The sequence below is a fragment of the Schistocerca nitens genome, chromosome 5 (genome assembly GCF_023898315.1).
Source record: "Schistocerca nitens isolate TAMUIC-IGC-003100 chromosome 5, iqSchNite1.1, whole genome shotgun sequence".
NCBI lineage: Eukaryota > Metazoa > Arthropoda > Insecta > Orthoptera > Acrididae > Schistocerca > Schistocerca nitens.
Genome location: NC_064618.1, coordinates 462,716,061 through 462,732,119, shown reverse-complemented (window position 1 = coordinate 462,732,119; position 16,059 = coordinate 462,716,061). Strand labels below are relative to the sequence as shown.

General features: G+C 44.3%; 1 protein-coding gene across 1 annotated transcript in view; it reads left to right on the top strand.

The window, feature by feature from the left end:
- Positions 1–16,059, top strand: part of LOC126260530 (L-lactate dehydrogenase-like) — a 326,171-nt gene that overhangs the window by 42,127 nt on the left and 267,985 nt on the right. Inside the window, exon 2 of the mRNA XM_049957863.1 lies at positions 3,566–3,700. Within this exon, the coding sequence (XP_049813820.1) occupies positions 3,566–3,700 (135 nt within the window). The remainder of the gene's footprint in view (positions 1–3,565; positions 3,701–16,059) is intronic.

Below are 16,059 nucleotides of genomic sequence, written 5' to 3'. Positions count from 1 at the left end.
CTACGGAACGCCATGCTGGATCCCAAACGGCCTCGTATCATTAGCAGTCGAAATGACAGCACCTTATCCGCATGGCTGTAATGGATCGTGCAGCTCCGTCTCTACCCCCTGAGTCAACAGATGTGGACGTTGGCAAGACAACAACCATCTGCACGAACAGTTCGACGACGTTTGCAGCAGCATGGACTATCAGCTCGGAGACCATGGCTGCGGTTACCCTTGACGCTGCATCACAGACAGGAGAGCCTGCGATGGTGTACTCAACGACGAACCTGGGTGCACGAATGGCAAAACGTCACTTTTTCGGATGAATTCAGGTTCTGTTTACAGCATCATGATGGTCGCATCCGTGTTTGGCGACATCGCGGTGAACGCACATTGGAAGCGTGTATTTGTCATCGCCATACTGGCGTAGCCCTATCACCCGGCGTGATGGTATGGGGTGCCATTGGTTACACGTCTCGGTCACCTCTTGTTCGCATTGACGGCACTTTGAACAGTGGATGTTACATTTCAGATGTGTTACGACCCGTGGTTCTACCCTTCATTCGATCCCTGTTAAACCCTACATTTCAGCAGGATAATGCACGACCGCATGTTGCAGGTTCTGTACGAGCCTTTTTTGGATACAGAAAATGTTCGACTGCTGCCCTGGCTAGCACATTCTCCAGATCTCTCACCAATTGAAAACGTCTGGTCAATGGTGGCCGAGCAAGTTGCTCGTCACAATACGCCAGTCACTACTCTTGATGAACTGTGGTATCGTGTTGAAGCTGTATGGGCAGCTGTACATGTACACGCCATCCAAGCTCTGTTTGACTCAATGTCCAAGCGTACGAAGACCGTTATTACGGCCAGAGGTGGTTGTTCTGGGTACTGATTTCTCAGGATCTACGAACCCAAATTGCGTGAACATGTAATCACATGTCAGTTCTAGTATAATATATTTGTCCAATGATTACCCGCTTATCATCTGCATTTGTTCTTGGTGTAGCAATTTTAATGGCCAGGAGTGTATTATTGACGACCAAACTCTCTGTTATGAGTATCTGTCGTATTTATAATACTTATCGAAAAACGCTACGAACTTACACACCTGGAAATTGAAATAAGAACACCGTGAATTCATTGTCCCAGGAAGGGGAAACTTTATTGACACATTCCTGGGGTCAGATACATCACATGAGCACACTGACAGAACCACAGGCACATAGACACAGGCAACAGAGCATGCACAATGTCGGCACTAGTACAGTGTATATCCACCTTTCGCAGCAATGCAGGCTGCTATTCTCCCATTGAGACGATCGTAGAGTTGCTGGATGTAGTCCTGTGGAACGGCTTGCCATGCCATTTCCACCTGGCGCCTCAGTTGGACCAGTGTTCGTGCTGGACGTGCAGACCGCGTGAGACGACGCTTCATCCAGTCCCAAACATGCTCAATGGGGGACAGATCTGGAGATCTTGCTGGCCAGTGTAGTTGACTTACACCTTCTAGAGCACGTTGGATGGCACGGGATACATGCGGACGTGCATTGTCCTGTTGGAACAGCAAGTTCCCTTGCCGGTCTAGGAATGGTAGAACGATGGGTTCGATGACGGTTTGGATGTACCGTGCACTATTCAGTGTCCCCTCGACGATCACCAGTGGTGTACGGCCAGTGTAGGAGATCGCTCCCCACACCATGATGCCGGGTGTTGGCCCTGTGTGCCTCGGTCGTATGCAGTCCTGATTGTGGCGCTCACCTGCACGGCGCCAAACACGTATACGACCATCATTGGCACCAAGGCAGAAGCGACTCTCATCGCTGAAGACGACACGTCTCCATTCGTCCCTCCATTCACGCCTGTCGCGACACCACTGGAGGCGGGCTGCACGATGTTGGGGCGTGAGCGGAAGACGGCCTAACGGTGTGCGGGACCGTAGCCCAGCTTCATGGAGACGGTTGCGAATGGTCCTCGCCGATACCCAAGGAGCAACAGTGTCCATAATTTGCTGGGAAGTGGCGGTGCGGTCCCCTACGGCACTGCGTAGGATCCTACGGTCTTGGCGTGCATCCGTGCGTCGCTGCGGTCCGGTCCCAGGTCGACGGGCACGTGGACCTTCCGCCGACCACTGGCGACAACATCGATGTACTGTGGAGACCTCACGCCCCACGTGTTGAGCAATTCGGCGGTACGTCCACCCGGCCTCCCGCATGCTCACTATACGCCCTCGCTCAAAGTCCGTCAACTGCACATACGGTTCACGTCCACGCTGTCGCGGCATGCTACCAGTGTTAAAGACTGCGATGGAGCTCCGTATGCCACGGCAAACTGGCTGACACTGACGGCGGCGGTGCACAAATGCTGCGCAGCTAGCGCCATTCGACGGCCAACACCGCGGTTCCTGGTGTGTCCGCTGTGCCGTGCGTGTGATCATTGCTTGTACAGCCCTCTCGCAGTGTCCGGAGCAAGTATGGTGGGTCTGACACACCGGTGTCAATGTGTTCTTTTTTCCATTTCCAGGAGTGTACAAACCAACCCAGTATATCGAGAAATGGGGCATATTTGAAAATATCATATACAAAAATTTCTCTTTGACCTCGAAGTAAGCACGTGTTAGAAAAAAATTGTCCTTTTATTAAGGTGTTGTTTCTTAAAAACCTTCTTGTGTCAGTGTCATACTAATGGTGAGATTCGGAAAATGGAGGATACGGCAGAAATTTATGATGTCCTTTTTCATTTCGGGAATCGTCTGAAATAATTAGACAACACATGGAAAAAGAAAATGTCAATGGCTAGTCGTATATGTCGGCTGGTTTCGTCTGTAATAACAGTCCTCTGTTTTGCCAGGCCCCGCCTCTCTGAGTTCGAAAGCTGATACGTCCACGATAATCATTATTACTAGATAGCTGTTCCACACTACATTATCTGTCGTTCCTCCGGAGTCATTCTGGGAAGAGACAGTATAACGTTATCGGAACGGGCTGGAGGTAGGCAGTCGATTTGCATTTCACAGTGCAGGAACTGGTCTTCAGGCCTCCGCGTTCATATATCCCAGGCTTGACGATCTCGTCCCCCCATTCTCCCGACAGGGTTCGACGACTTCTCGCATACAAATTTCTGCGCGCATACCGTCGTCGTTAATTGCCTGAAATACGTGGCTGCTACGTTGTCTCCTAATGATCTGTGAGCCTTTTTTTTAGGGGGTGAGCTTGCGCGGAAGCATTGCTTCGGCGGAGCTCCTTTTAGCCGCTGCCGAATGTTGGCGGTGCATAAAATACATTCCATTGGGAGCCGTTACGCTTTGCTCCTTTCGAAATTGCAACCCGAATTGTAAGTAATGTCGTACGCGATCCGTTAAATTAGTGCGTGCGCTCTGTAATTATTAACGCTATTGATGTAAACATGTCGCCCGCTGTTTACGAGGCGGGCGGGCGTGCTCCTCGTTCTGGTCTAAAGTCCCAATTAAGATGTAAGGAAACGTAAATCAGTCATAATCGGAGCGATACATTAGAGTCATTAGGTATTCAACAAGCGAGCGCAACCGTATCGCAGTTGCGATAAAGATGTCTGTTTGCAGGCCGGCAAGATGAGCATGATGAGGAAGGCGCTGATGACGACGGTGAGCCCGCCGCCGCCCACCGCCGGCTCCAAGGTCACCATCGTCGGCTCCGGAGCCGTCGGTATGGCCTGCGCCTTCTCCATCATGATGGAGGTCAGTCGCGTCGCTCCGAACACTTTCTACGATTGTCTCAGTTTCTATTGCTTTGTAAATTTTCAGCAGTTGTGAAATCTGAACCACGAGAAAGGACCACGTTAGCAGACATTGGGCACTTAAACCTGCCAGTGGGGAAAGTTGAAAATTTGTGCCGGACCGGTTGCCTTGGCCGCCTCGGCCATCCGGACACGGTCCCTAACGGACTCAAATTTCCGACTTACCCACACATTACTAACGTAGTTGTTGTTCTGGCCCCTGCATTGTAGCTAAATGCAATGATGACCATTACAGACTGAGGAAGTTGTACATACCTCAGCAAGCCATCACTATTAACATTTTCACTGCCTCTCTCTTCATTTCCTGCATTCTTTTAAACACGTTCAGTTTGTTCCAGTCTTCTGATTTAATATTTTGAATGCAAAAACTGTAAGTAGGCTGTTTAGGTTTTTATATTGGCAACGTCACGTAGCGCTCTATATGAAAATCACTGGCTGTGCTGTGTGCAGTCTGTGGCTGGTGGGCATTGTTGAAATAGTCGCTATAGTAGTGTTGGGCAGTTGGCTGTTAACAGCGCGTAGCGTTGCGCAGTTGGAGGTGAGCCGCCAGCAGTGGTGGATGTGGGGAGAGAGATGGCGGAGTTTTGAGAGCGGATGATCTGGACGTGTGTCCATCAGAGACAGTAAATTTGTAAGACTTGATGTCATGAACTGATATATATATATATATATATATATATATATATATATATATATATATATATATATATATATATATATATTATGACTTTTGAACGCTATTAAGGTAAATACATTGTTTGTTCTCTATCAAAATCTCTCATTTGCTAACTATGCCTATCAGTAGTTAGTGCCTTCAGTAGTTAGAATCTTGTATTTAGCTGGCAGTATTGGCACTCTCTATATAGCAGTAGTTCGAGTAACGAAAATTTTTGTGAGGTAAGTGATTCTTGAAAGGTATAGGTTATTGTTAGTCAGGCCATTCCTTTGTAGAGATTATTGAAAATCAGATTACGTTGCGCTAAAAATATTGTGTGTCAGTTTAGTGATGATCAGAATGAGTAAAGAGAGAAATGTCTGAGTACGTTCAGTTTTGCTCAGCTGTTTGAAAATCAAATAACGTAGAGGTTTTCCAGAACCGTCATTTATAAATTTTTCTAAGGGGATGTTACATAACACAAAAATTTCCTTACCCAAACTACTGCAATACAGCGAGTGCCAATACTGCCAGCTAAATAAAAGATTCTAACTACTGAAGGCACTAACTACTGATAGGCATAGTCAGCAAATGAAAGATTTTGATAGAGAACAAACAATGTATTTACCTTAATAGTGTTCAAAAGTCATAATGTATATATCAGTTCATGACATCCAGTCTTACAAATTTACTGTCTCTGATGGACACACGTCCAGATCATCCGCTCTCAAAACTCCGCCATCTCTCTCCCCACATCCATTGCCTTAATAGTGTTCAAAAGTCATAATGTATATATCAGTTCATGACATCCAGTCTTACAAATTTACTGTCCCTGATGGACACACGTCCAGATCATCCGCTCTCAAAACTCCGTCATCTCTCTCCCCACATCCACCACTGCTTTCGGCTCACCTCCAACTGCGCAACGCTACGCGCTGTTAACAGCCAACTGCCCAACACTACAATAGCGACTATTTCAACAATGCCCACCAGCCACAGACTGCACACAGCACAGCCAGTGATTTTCATACAGAGCGCTACGTGACGTTACCAACATAAAAACCTAAACTGCCTACTTACAAAACAGACACTGTTCTACCAAATTCTAATGCATCAAATCACCTGATCACAACAGTTTACAGCCGCGCGGGATTAGCCGAGCTCTCTAGGGTACTGCAGTCATGGACTGTGCGGCTGGTCCCGGCGGAGGTTCGAGTCCTCCCTCGGGCATGGGTGTGTGTGTTTGTCCTTAGGATAATTTAGGTTAAGTAGTATATAAGCTTAGAGACTGATGACCTTAGCAGTTAAGTCCCATAAGATTTCACACACATTTGAACAGTTTTGAACAACAATTTACGAAGTATTTGGAACCAAGGACATGTACGTGCACTTGCATCTCTTTGCATCCAAAGCGAAAACACTTTCTCAGATACAAATACACTGATGCACCAAACATTATGACCAACTAGAATGAGATTTTCACTCTGTAGAGCCGGCCGTGGTGGTCGAGCGGTTCTAGGCGCTACAGTCTGGAACCACGAGACCGCTACGGTCGCAGGTTCGAATCCTGCCTCGGGCGTGGATGTGTGTTATGCCCTTAGGTTAGTTAGGTTTAAGTAGTTCTAAGTTCTAGGGGACTGATGACCTTAGATGTTAAGTCCCATAGTGCTCAGAGCCATTTGAACCACTCTGTAGAGGAGTATACGCTGATATGAAACTTCCTGGCAGATGAAAACTGTGTGGCGGTCCGACACTCGAACTCGGGACCGTTGCCCTTTGCGGGCAAGTGCTCTACCATCACAATTACCCAAGCCCGACTCAGGACTCGTCGCCACAGCTTCAATGCTGCCAGTACCTGGTCTCCTACCTTCCAAACTTCACAGAAGCTCTCCTGCGAACGTAGCAGAACTAGCTCTCCCGAAAAAAAAAAAAAAAAAAAAAAGGATATTGCGGAGACATGGCTTAGCCACAGCCTGGGGGATGTTTCCAGAATGAGAATGTACGCTCACATGAAACTTTCTGGCTGATTGAAACTGTGTGCCGGGCTGATACTCGAACTCTGAACCTTAGCCTTTCGCGGGAAAGTCCTCTACCGTCCCGAGGTCAAGTCTCGGTCCGTCACACAGTTTTAATCTGCAAGGAAGTTTCATTATGACCAACTACTTAAACGCGTGTTCGTCCACCTCTGGAACGCAATCCAGCAGTGATTCTGCGTGCCACGGATTCGACAACTACGTGAACAGGTTTCCAGACGTTCATGGCACCAGATGCCTGCGCACAGGTCATACACTTCCCGTAATTTACGGGTGGTTGGTTTGCGGGCGCAGAGCTGGCGACTGATAACGTTCCATTTCGGTTTCATCGGATTCAGTTACGCCGAGTTTGAAGGCCAAGACATCAAGAGTTCACTGTCATGCTGCTCAAACCATTGCAGCACAATTCTGGCCTTGTGACGCGGACAGTTACCCTTCTGGAAGATGCCATCGCTGTTGAGGAAGGCATCAAGCATAAGGGGCTACAGGTGGTCCCCAGTAATGTTCACCTAGTCCACAGCTATCATGGTGCTTTCGATTACTACCACAAGTACCATGGAAACCCAGGTGAATATTCCCCATAAAAAATACTGCTCCCACTGGCCTGCTTCCTTGGCTCGCTGCATGTTTCGAGCAGCCTGGATGACTGCGTATCTGGACACGACCATCGACCTGGGATTCATCCGACCGTCTGACATGATTCCATTGATCCGCGGTCCAATCTCGATGATCCCGTGCCCACTGTAGTCATAATTGACGAGGTTTTTGGGTCAACATGAGAACACGTAGGGGTGCTCTTCTGGTGGAACACCATTTTCAACACTGTGTGCAGAATGGGGTGCTCCAAAACACTTGTGCCTGCGACAGCACTGTACTCTGTCGTCAGATCTGCCACTTTCCATTGATGTTCACTACAGTAGCACGCGAGCAGCCGACCAGCTTCTTCATTTCCGAGGTGCTCCCTCCCAGACACTTGGCCACAAATTTTGTCAAAGCTGCTTAAGTCTTCTTCGCCCCTGACCCGCTCATATACTTCTCTTATCGCCTTGTCGCGTCACGTTCCCTCAGCGCCAGTAGGCAGCATACAACCTCGCGGTCATAATGTTGTTTTGGCTCATTAGTGTATATCTCTTTGCCACCAAATGGATAGTATCTTCCATCAAAGTATATACACGTACCTCCAAATATTCGGTTTTGTCACTTTCACGCCTTTGCTTCTGATTACCGCTTGCCTTACCATTTCAACATTTTCTGGTGTCGTTACTCTGCGTCTCGGGCCAGGATGCTTCTTATCCATTATGTTCCCAGTTGATCTGAAGTTTTCCACCCATCTGAGGATTGTGTTACGGCTCGGAACAGCTCCATGTCGACCGTCATTAAACCGTGCACGAAACAATCGTTGCGTAGCAATAATAGACTCACAATTTTTCACGAAAATGTCATAGACAAACACTCGACGTTGCAAGTCCCACTGCTCCATAGTGATTGAGTAAATGAAATGGCGTCTTGTGTGGATCAGAACTATCCCCACCACGACCACCTCTCACCACCGCGCCCGCAGCACTACGCAGTTCAAAACCGTCCGTCTCCCGTGTGTCACCCTGTATAATTATGAAATATATAGATATAAATATGAGTGTGTTGAAGCAAATGCGTGTAAGTCACAGTACTGGATATTGGAAGATATGCGTATCATATTGTAGTGAAGGAACCGATCTATTTGGTGCCAACTGGATATAGTTATATGTGGTGAATTGAACTGCTTCCTAGCGGGTATTTTAAGAACTACTTAGCAACTAGTGTTTTTCCTTTGGATACAAAGAGATGCAATTGCACATACAGGTCCCTGGTTCCAACTGTTTTGTAAACTGATGTAATCAGGTGATTTGATGCATTAGAATTTGGCAGATTAGAAACTGTCCTTCCATTCAAAACATTAAAGTAGAAGAATGAAAGAAGGTGAACATGTTAATAACAACTGAGATAACGGACAGACGGGCAATGAAAATGCTAATAGCGATGTTTTTCTGAGGAATGTACAACGATTTCCTCAGTCTATAAACGACCCTCATGGCCTTTAGTGACAATGCAAGGTCAAAAGAAGAAGAAAAACATCATTAATTTTCCGATATACATCTTAAAGGGCACCTTATTTGAATGCTATTGACCACAAGTTCCTATATGGAATGATGACTTGTAAGACTACCCTCAATTATGACATGAATTTTGATTTCATTGACCGAAGACCATGAAACCTGCGATAGTACGTTGAACGTACCTGTTACAACAGAGAAATATCGGAATATACAGCAGATACTTCTATTTGTGACTCTAATTTACAATCCATTCCATAAAGATCTTGAGCACATATCAAAAACATCTCTTCCTAAACATATAGGAGATCACTAGCAAATGGAGGGTTAAGCACATGATCTGGTAACGATGTGGTGCCTTCTCATGATACTGTGTGGGACTCGGAATAGGCATTTCCCGTGATAAAGACAAAATGGAGTATTTGTATGTGTATGTGCCAAGAGCGTACTTGGAAATTTTTGTTCCTGGATGTAACATTGTTATTCATTTGCCTTAGTCGCTGCATGTGCACAATCGATAAAAGTTATGTGTATGGATTAATGTAATATGTTAAAGTGGGACCGAATATTGTATTACATTATTGTGGCCGATTCCAAATCTGATATTAATGTAAGTCAAAGGGGTGTAAGTAATATCCTTTGAGGCAGAAGGGTGTGACTGCTAACTAGATTGCTGGTAAAAACATTACTGAGTCAACATTATGAATTTAATTAACTGGTATTGAATGTCTAAGTTCATTAATAACCACAACTTACGATAGTTACTGTAAGCAATGTAACAAATGAACATAGAATTTTAAATTTGATACAACCTTTGAAGTCCATTTTCTCAAAATCGTGAGTTTGTCACAATCTTTGTTTTTAAGCGCCTCGCTTAATAGTAAAAAATCCAAAACTATGATAGAAAAGACAAAGAAAGAGAGCATCTGAACAACGAAATTTAAAGAAATAAAGCTGATAAAGATGATAAATTTTGTTAAGCAGGCCTCTGAATGAATTTTCCATCTGCAGCGCTCATTTGGAACTTCCTGGCAGATTAAAAGTATGTGCTGGACCAGGACTTGAACCTGGAATGCCTTTCGCGGGCAGTTACTGCACCGATGGAGCTATTTTTTTTTCAAGTAAATGTCGTACAATAAACTATCAACTACAGCGTTGTACTAGTGTTGATTCAAAGATTAACCGTTATCAACACATCCTTCAAATTGAAGTGGTCGACAGAATAATGAACAAAAACTCTATTTTGGAAGCATCAGACTGATCACTTTATCTGTCGAATGCAAGCCATGTTGTTACGTAGTAGTTCTCTATGCATCGACAAAAAGCACTCTCTCCTATATAAACTGTTTTTTTTATCGTGTTTGTATTACTGTATTCGAATTTAAGCAGACATATAAATCGCAATATCTCAAGACAAGCGCTGCAAGCTAGGCCACAACTGCGGTAACAGGTCCTTGATATCCTGGACAATCAATTATCGTACGAACACTGAAATGGAAGCCGGCCAGTGTGGCTGCGCGGTTCTAGGCGCTACAGTCTGGAACCGCAAGACCGCTACGGTCGCAGGTTCGAATCCTGCCTCGGGCATGGATGTGCGTGATGTCCTTAGGTTAGTTAGGTTTAAGTAGTTCTAAGTTCTAGGGGACTGATGACCTCAGACGTTAAGTCCCATAGTGCTCAGAGCCATTTGAACCATTTTTTGAACTGAAATGGAAGATGTTGAGATAAGTGAGCGCGGAATAGGAAAACAACTACAGTCACTTAATAGTGGAAAGGTATCAAGATCATATGAGATACCTGGAAGATTCTACACAGATTATGCGAAAGAACTAGTACCCCTACTAGTTTATAGCAGGTCGCTGGAGCAACTAAGGGTGCCTAGCGACTGGAAAAAAGCGCAAGTCATTCCCACTTTCAAGAAGGGTCGTAGGATAGATACTCATAATTATAGACCTAGATCACGGACGACAATTTGTTGCAGAATTGTGGAACACGTTTTATGCTCAAGAATTATGACGTTTTTGGGGAAGGAAACTCTCCTCCACAAAAATCAACAGGGATTCCGCAAACGGAGAGCCTACGAAACTCAGCGCTCTCTGTTCCTCCATGAGGTCAATAGCGCCGTAGACAACAGTGGTCAGGTTGATGCCGTGTTCCTTGAATTCAGGAAGGCATTTGACACCGTCCCGCACTGCAATTTAGTGATATAATGAAAAGAAACGAGCTTATCGGGTATCGGAGCAGATTTCCGACCGGATTCAAGATATCCTTGCAGAGAGAACTCAGACTCGCTCTTAATGGAGCTAAATAGACAGATTTAGAGGTAACTTCAGGAGTACTTCAAGAAGTGTGATAGGGCCGTCATTGTTTACAACGTGTATAAATGATCTAGTAGAAAATATCGAAAGCTCCATAACGCTATTTGCATATGATGCGGGCGGGTGTCTTCAGGAAGGTAGCTACGCCAAAAGACAGTATCGATATGCAAAATGACCTACCGTGAGTAAATGAATGGTGGACGGTCTGGCAGTTGACACTGAACATAAATAAATGTAACATATTGCACATTCATAGATAATAATATCCACTACTGTGCAACTACACCAGTGATGACAATTTGCTGAAAACAGTATGTACAGTGTAATATCTAGGAGTAAGCATCCGGAGGAACCTAAATGGAATGAGCAGGTAAACAAGTAATAGGAAAAGCAGACATCGTAATGAGATTCATAGGAGGAAACTTGAGGAAATGTAATTCATTTTCGAAAGAAGTGGCACACAAAACAATTGTTCGACCGATTTTTGAATACTGCTCATCGCTCTGGGACCCTTGCCAGGTAGGACTAATAGCAGAGATAGAACAGATCCAACGAAGAGCAGTGCGTTTCGTCACAGGGTCGTTTAGTTGGTGCGAAAGCGTTGCAGAGATGTTCGATAAACTCCAGTGGCAGACACTATAAGAGTGTCGTTGTGCATTGTGGAGGGATTTACAATTAAAATTCCGAGAGAGTACGATCTGAGAGGAGTCGGACAAGAAATGACTTCCTTCCACATACGATTCGCGAGATGACTACGTCTAGAAAATTCGTGAAATTAGAGCTATACAGAGGTTTACTGACACTCATTCTTGCCACTCGCCATTCGTGAATAGAACAAGGAAGGGGAATCAGATAGTGGTACGAGAATTACCCCCCGCCCCCGGTACACACCTTCAGATGGACTGCGGAGTGTTGGGAATGCGGGAGGACGTTGTAGGTTATCTTCAGTCATAAGGATTCCCAACAATTAGTACTAAAATGATATTTATTAACTATGTAGAAATACTCAACTCTCCAAGTCCCCTAAAATATTAAAGTTCTATTACTGTACCCCTGAGTGATGCCTACGTAGGGTCCTGAGCTGGCCTACGATGCCTAAGTCTCGGAGAGGACGGACGAACACAGCAGCTTGTAGACTCGGCGGTAACTGGAGACTGTACACGACTCGGCGCACTGAAGAGAACTGTTCGTCGTAACTCAGTGCTTCGGCATGATTCAATGGCTGTGCACATCCATCCATGATGTCCATGGGTTGGCAGCTACGGCCCCTGGCGGACCTCGGCGTAGTTCGTACTGCCATCCCAGCTGCTGAGCTACGAGTGTTTCGAATGCGGCTTATCGATTGTGGTGCGGTACTATCTGGAGTCGCGAGTTCCGTCACCACGCGGAGTATTGATGTAGATGTGGGTAATTTGGCACTGGGGCTGAGCTGACGTCCGAGTTGGTTCCACACATGCCCAATCGGAGAAAGATCTGGGGATCTTGGTAGCCGCCTTATCGTCACGCAGATACTTTATAGAGACAGGTGCCATTTGTGGTCGAGCATTGTCCTCTTGAAAACAGGCACCACGATATTGTTGCATGACAGGTTACACTGGAGGATGCGGGATATGTGTGATGTTTCGTTGTGCCATCACAAATCCCTCAGTCACTATGAACCGTGATATGATGACTTCCTACACAACGACTCCAGGAATAACGTCGCTGTGAGTCTCCTAACCATCGGAAGAATTGTACCTCTCCCCAGGTCGCCGATATACTCGCCACGGATGGTAATCCGAGCTAGGACAGAACTGTGATTCATCATTCACGCTGTTCATCAAAAGTTCATGCTTCCCTATCACAGCATCCCTCGAAACACAGCTGTTTGTGTTTTGGTGTTAATGGCAGCATACGCATGCGACGGTAATTCCCCGTCCTGTTGCTGCCAGTTTTTTTTTTACCAATGGTGCACTGTGACACAGTTCGTGCAGGAAGTCCGTAAGTAGTTCTCGAATGGCAGAAGTGGATGTGAAGGGGTTACTATACGCTTGATGCATAATATACCCTACCAAGCCTGGTAAGAATACTAAACATGAACAGTACTAATGCACACTCTGGAGCCCGTTCTACCTGCCATAGAGAATTGTAACTCTTTAATGATTTACATACCCACCGATAATGTGTACGTGTACGAAGTCACATTGACAACGGACCATGTCTTCTAGGTGCTTCACTTTCTTTTGTCAGTCAGCGTATTTACACTGAGCAGTGAATTTTTTTAAAAAAGTGACGATACCCTCACAGCCTTACTTTCCGGCGGTATCTCGCTCGTACTTTACAACCTTCACAGAAATTCTGCCACATACTTTGCAAGATTAGCACTTCTGGAGGGAAGGATATTGAGGAGAAATGGCTTAGCCACAGGCTAAGGAATTGTTTCCAGAACGAATTTCCACTTGGCAGCGGAATGTGCGCTAATACGGAACTTCATGCTGATCCTACAAGGCATGCAGGAGAACTTCTGTGAAGTTTGGATGGTAGGAGAGAAGTGCTAAGCGGAAGTAAAGCTCTAGTACATGGATAGCCCACAATGAGGTCACTTGGTTGCGGAGTTTTGTGTTTTTTATATTTATTTTTCGCCAAGTTCAGAACTGAAATATCGATTTCCTAATGCATTTCGATGCAGCTCTCGATAATTCTCGAGAAAAATAGTCGAGTATCTTTAATACCTTAGAGTAAAAACGATTTTTCGGCAGATCCTGGCTTCCATTCCCAACCGATGCAAATTTCTAAACAAAGGTGCATGTTCTATGAGAATTTCCGTGCAGTGTAAAATGCATAAAGAAAGTTCGAGACTGGAACGCTGGTTCGAGTCTCGTTTCGGTCATTATTTCTTTCGTTCAATGGGAATGCATAAGTCTACTTATTTCAAATTAGACATCGAATACAAAAATCCAGTTTTCGTAGCAAATATAACTTTTTATTGCCGATCTTTTATAAAAGATTGTTAATAAAAGTTCTTTTTCGTCTTTATGTATTTTCAATTTCACAGAGATGGTCGTGTAACAGGCAACTTTGTTTAAAAATTTACCACGGCCAGGACACGAGAGCATTTGCCACAATAGCTAATGATTATGGGTTTGAGTCTCGGTCCAGCACACAGTTTTAATCTGCCAGGATGATCAAATTAACGCACACTCTGCTACAGAGTGGAATTACAACATGAATATCAGGATAAAATGCATGCAATGAAACTCACTACTAGTGAACAAGTGATTTAGTATCGGAAAGAGGAAAGATGTTTATTGGAGTGTGGTACTGTATGGCTGTGAAATTTGGGATGTGTTGCTGACAGACGGGAAGTGCTTACAAGCGATGGAAATTTGGCTTTGGAGAAGGCTATCAAGGAACATCTTGACATAAGGAAAATACAATGAAGATAATCTCAAAGAGGTAAATGAGCAGAGAAACATCTTGACAACTATCAAAAAAAAGGAAAACGTAACTTTGTGGTCATTTATGTTGATAAGTCTTAATAGACGTGTTGTAAGTACAATATTTAGGGAGAAAACCAAGATGAGGCCACGAATGAAATGGCCCATGACCTATTAGAAGTAATAAAGTGCCAAAATTATCAAGAAATATAGAGGACAAAACAAAATAGGAGAGGGCAGTTGCAAAGATACGGTACAGCCTTTAGATGATGGAGATGACGATAGCTATCGATATAGTACGCATTAAAAACCGGATATTTAAAAAAAAGAATGTCTAAAGTTTCATTTATTACACAATAACATCTGCTGCTTCCAGTCACGATTCCTTTATTCATTCCCCGCACAAGGCGCTTCGGAAAGTAATTCTATCAAAAGGTTTTTTTGTGTATTTTGAGATTTTTACGCGTGGCATTTGCGATGTGTGAGTTTTATTCTGGTGATGTTACTACGATGTAAACAGGCGTATCTTTATAATTTCTAGTGCATTTTTCTCTACTGATAAAGGCGAATTTTGCAGTAACTTTCACTTACTGATTTGTTGTTGTGTCATGCAGAAATTCACAGATACACCGTCCGTCCAAAAATTTTCGAGACTGATATTATTCCTGACGTATAAGTGACGTCAACTCAGTAACTACGGTGGCAGCTTGAACTAAGAACTGTGAACAACGGATGTGCATTCGACCAGTCAGTTGTGAGCAGGCAGTGTTAAGCAGTGGACGTGAACCGTACAGTGTCAACGTTGTTGTGTCACTTACCGCAGTGGAGCAACGTCTTTTAGTAAAGCATTCAAGACATTCTCCAGAATGTTCTGAAGAAGAAAAAAGTGTGTGCAAAGCTTCTCCCGCACATCTTGATTCCCGAACAAAAACAACGACGCGTGGACGCCTACCACGACTTGGCTGAAATGTAAAACACAGACAATTCCTTTATGGAAAGAAATTCCTTACGGATGACGAGACCTCATTTTATCAATACGAACCTGACACAAAACGACAAAGTGCAGAAATTCACGTGAAGATTCAACACTTTGACGACATAACCTACATTCAGACCAATGTGATGCGCGAGTTGAACAACATCCCAAAGAAGGACTTTTCAGACCGTTTCACGTGGTTATATGAACGTTCTGTGCTCTGTACTGACATGGGAGGACGCTGTATAGAACACCGGAAGCATTAAAACCACCATCTTAACTTTCCTCTAGTTTTAATTAATGCAGGGTCGAAGTTTTTGAACTGGCAGGGTATTACACATCACTTACAGAGTTCACATCTACAGCACACGTAACAATGGAAAACACACATAAGCAGTCACAAAAACACGTTACGTATAGTCAACCAAAATCTCACATAGAAGTGTTACGTGTTGTCAGTCGTCAAGTATTGTCAATTAAGGTTATTTCCAAATTTGCCATTATCTGTAGAAAAAGATCCATTAGTAATTACAAAATCGTGCATGTTTACATTACAGTAAAGCCACCAGAATAATGCAGCAGCTCAAACATCGCAAACATCGAGCTTGAATGACATAGAGCGCGAAAAATGCACTTGATAATGAAAATTACTTTCGAAACGCGTTGTGAGGAAAATTCATAAAGAAATATCGTGACTAGTTGCAATATATGTTTTTGTATGTCAAGTTCATTGTTTTATGGACACAGGCTTACAACAATGATTTCGTAATGAATAAAACTAAATAAAATAAGATCTATACTCTCACTAT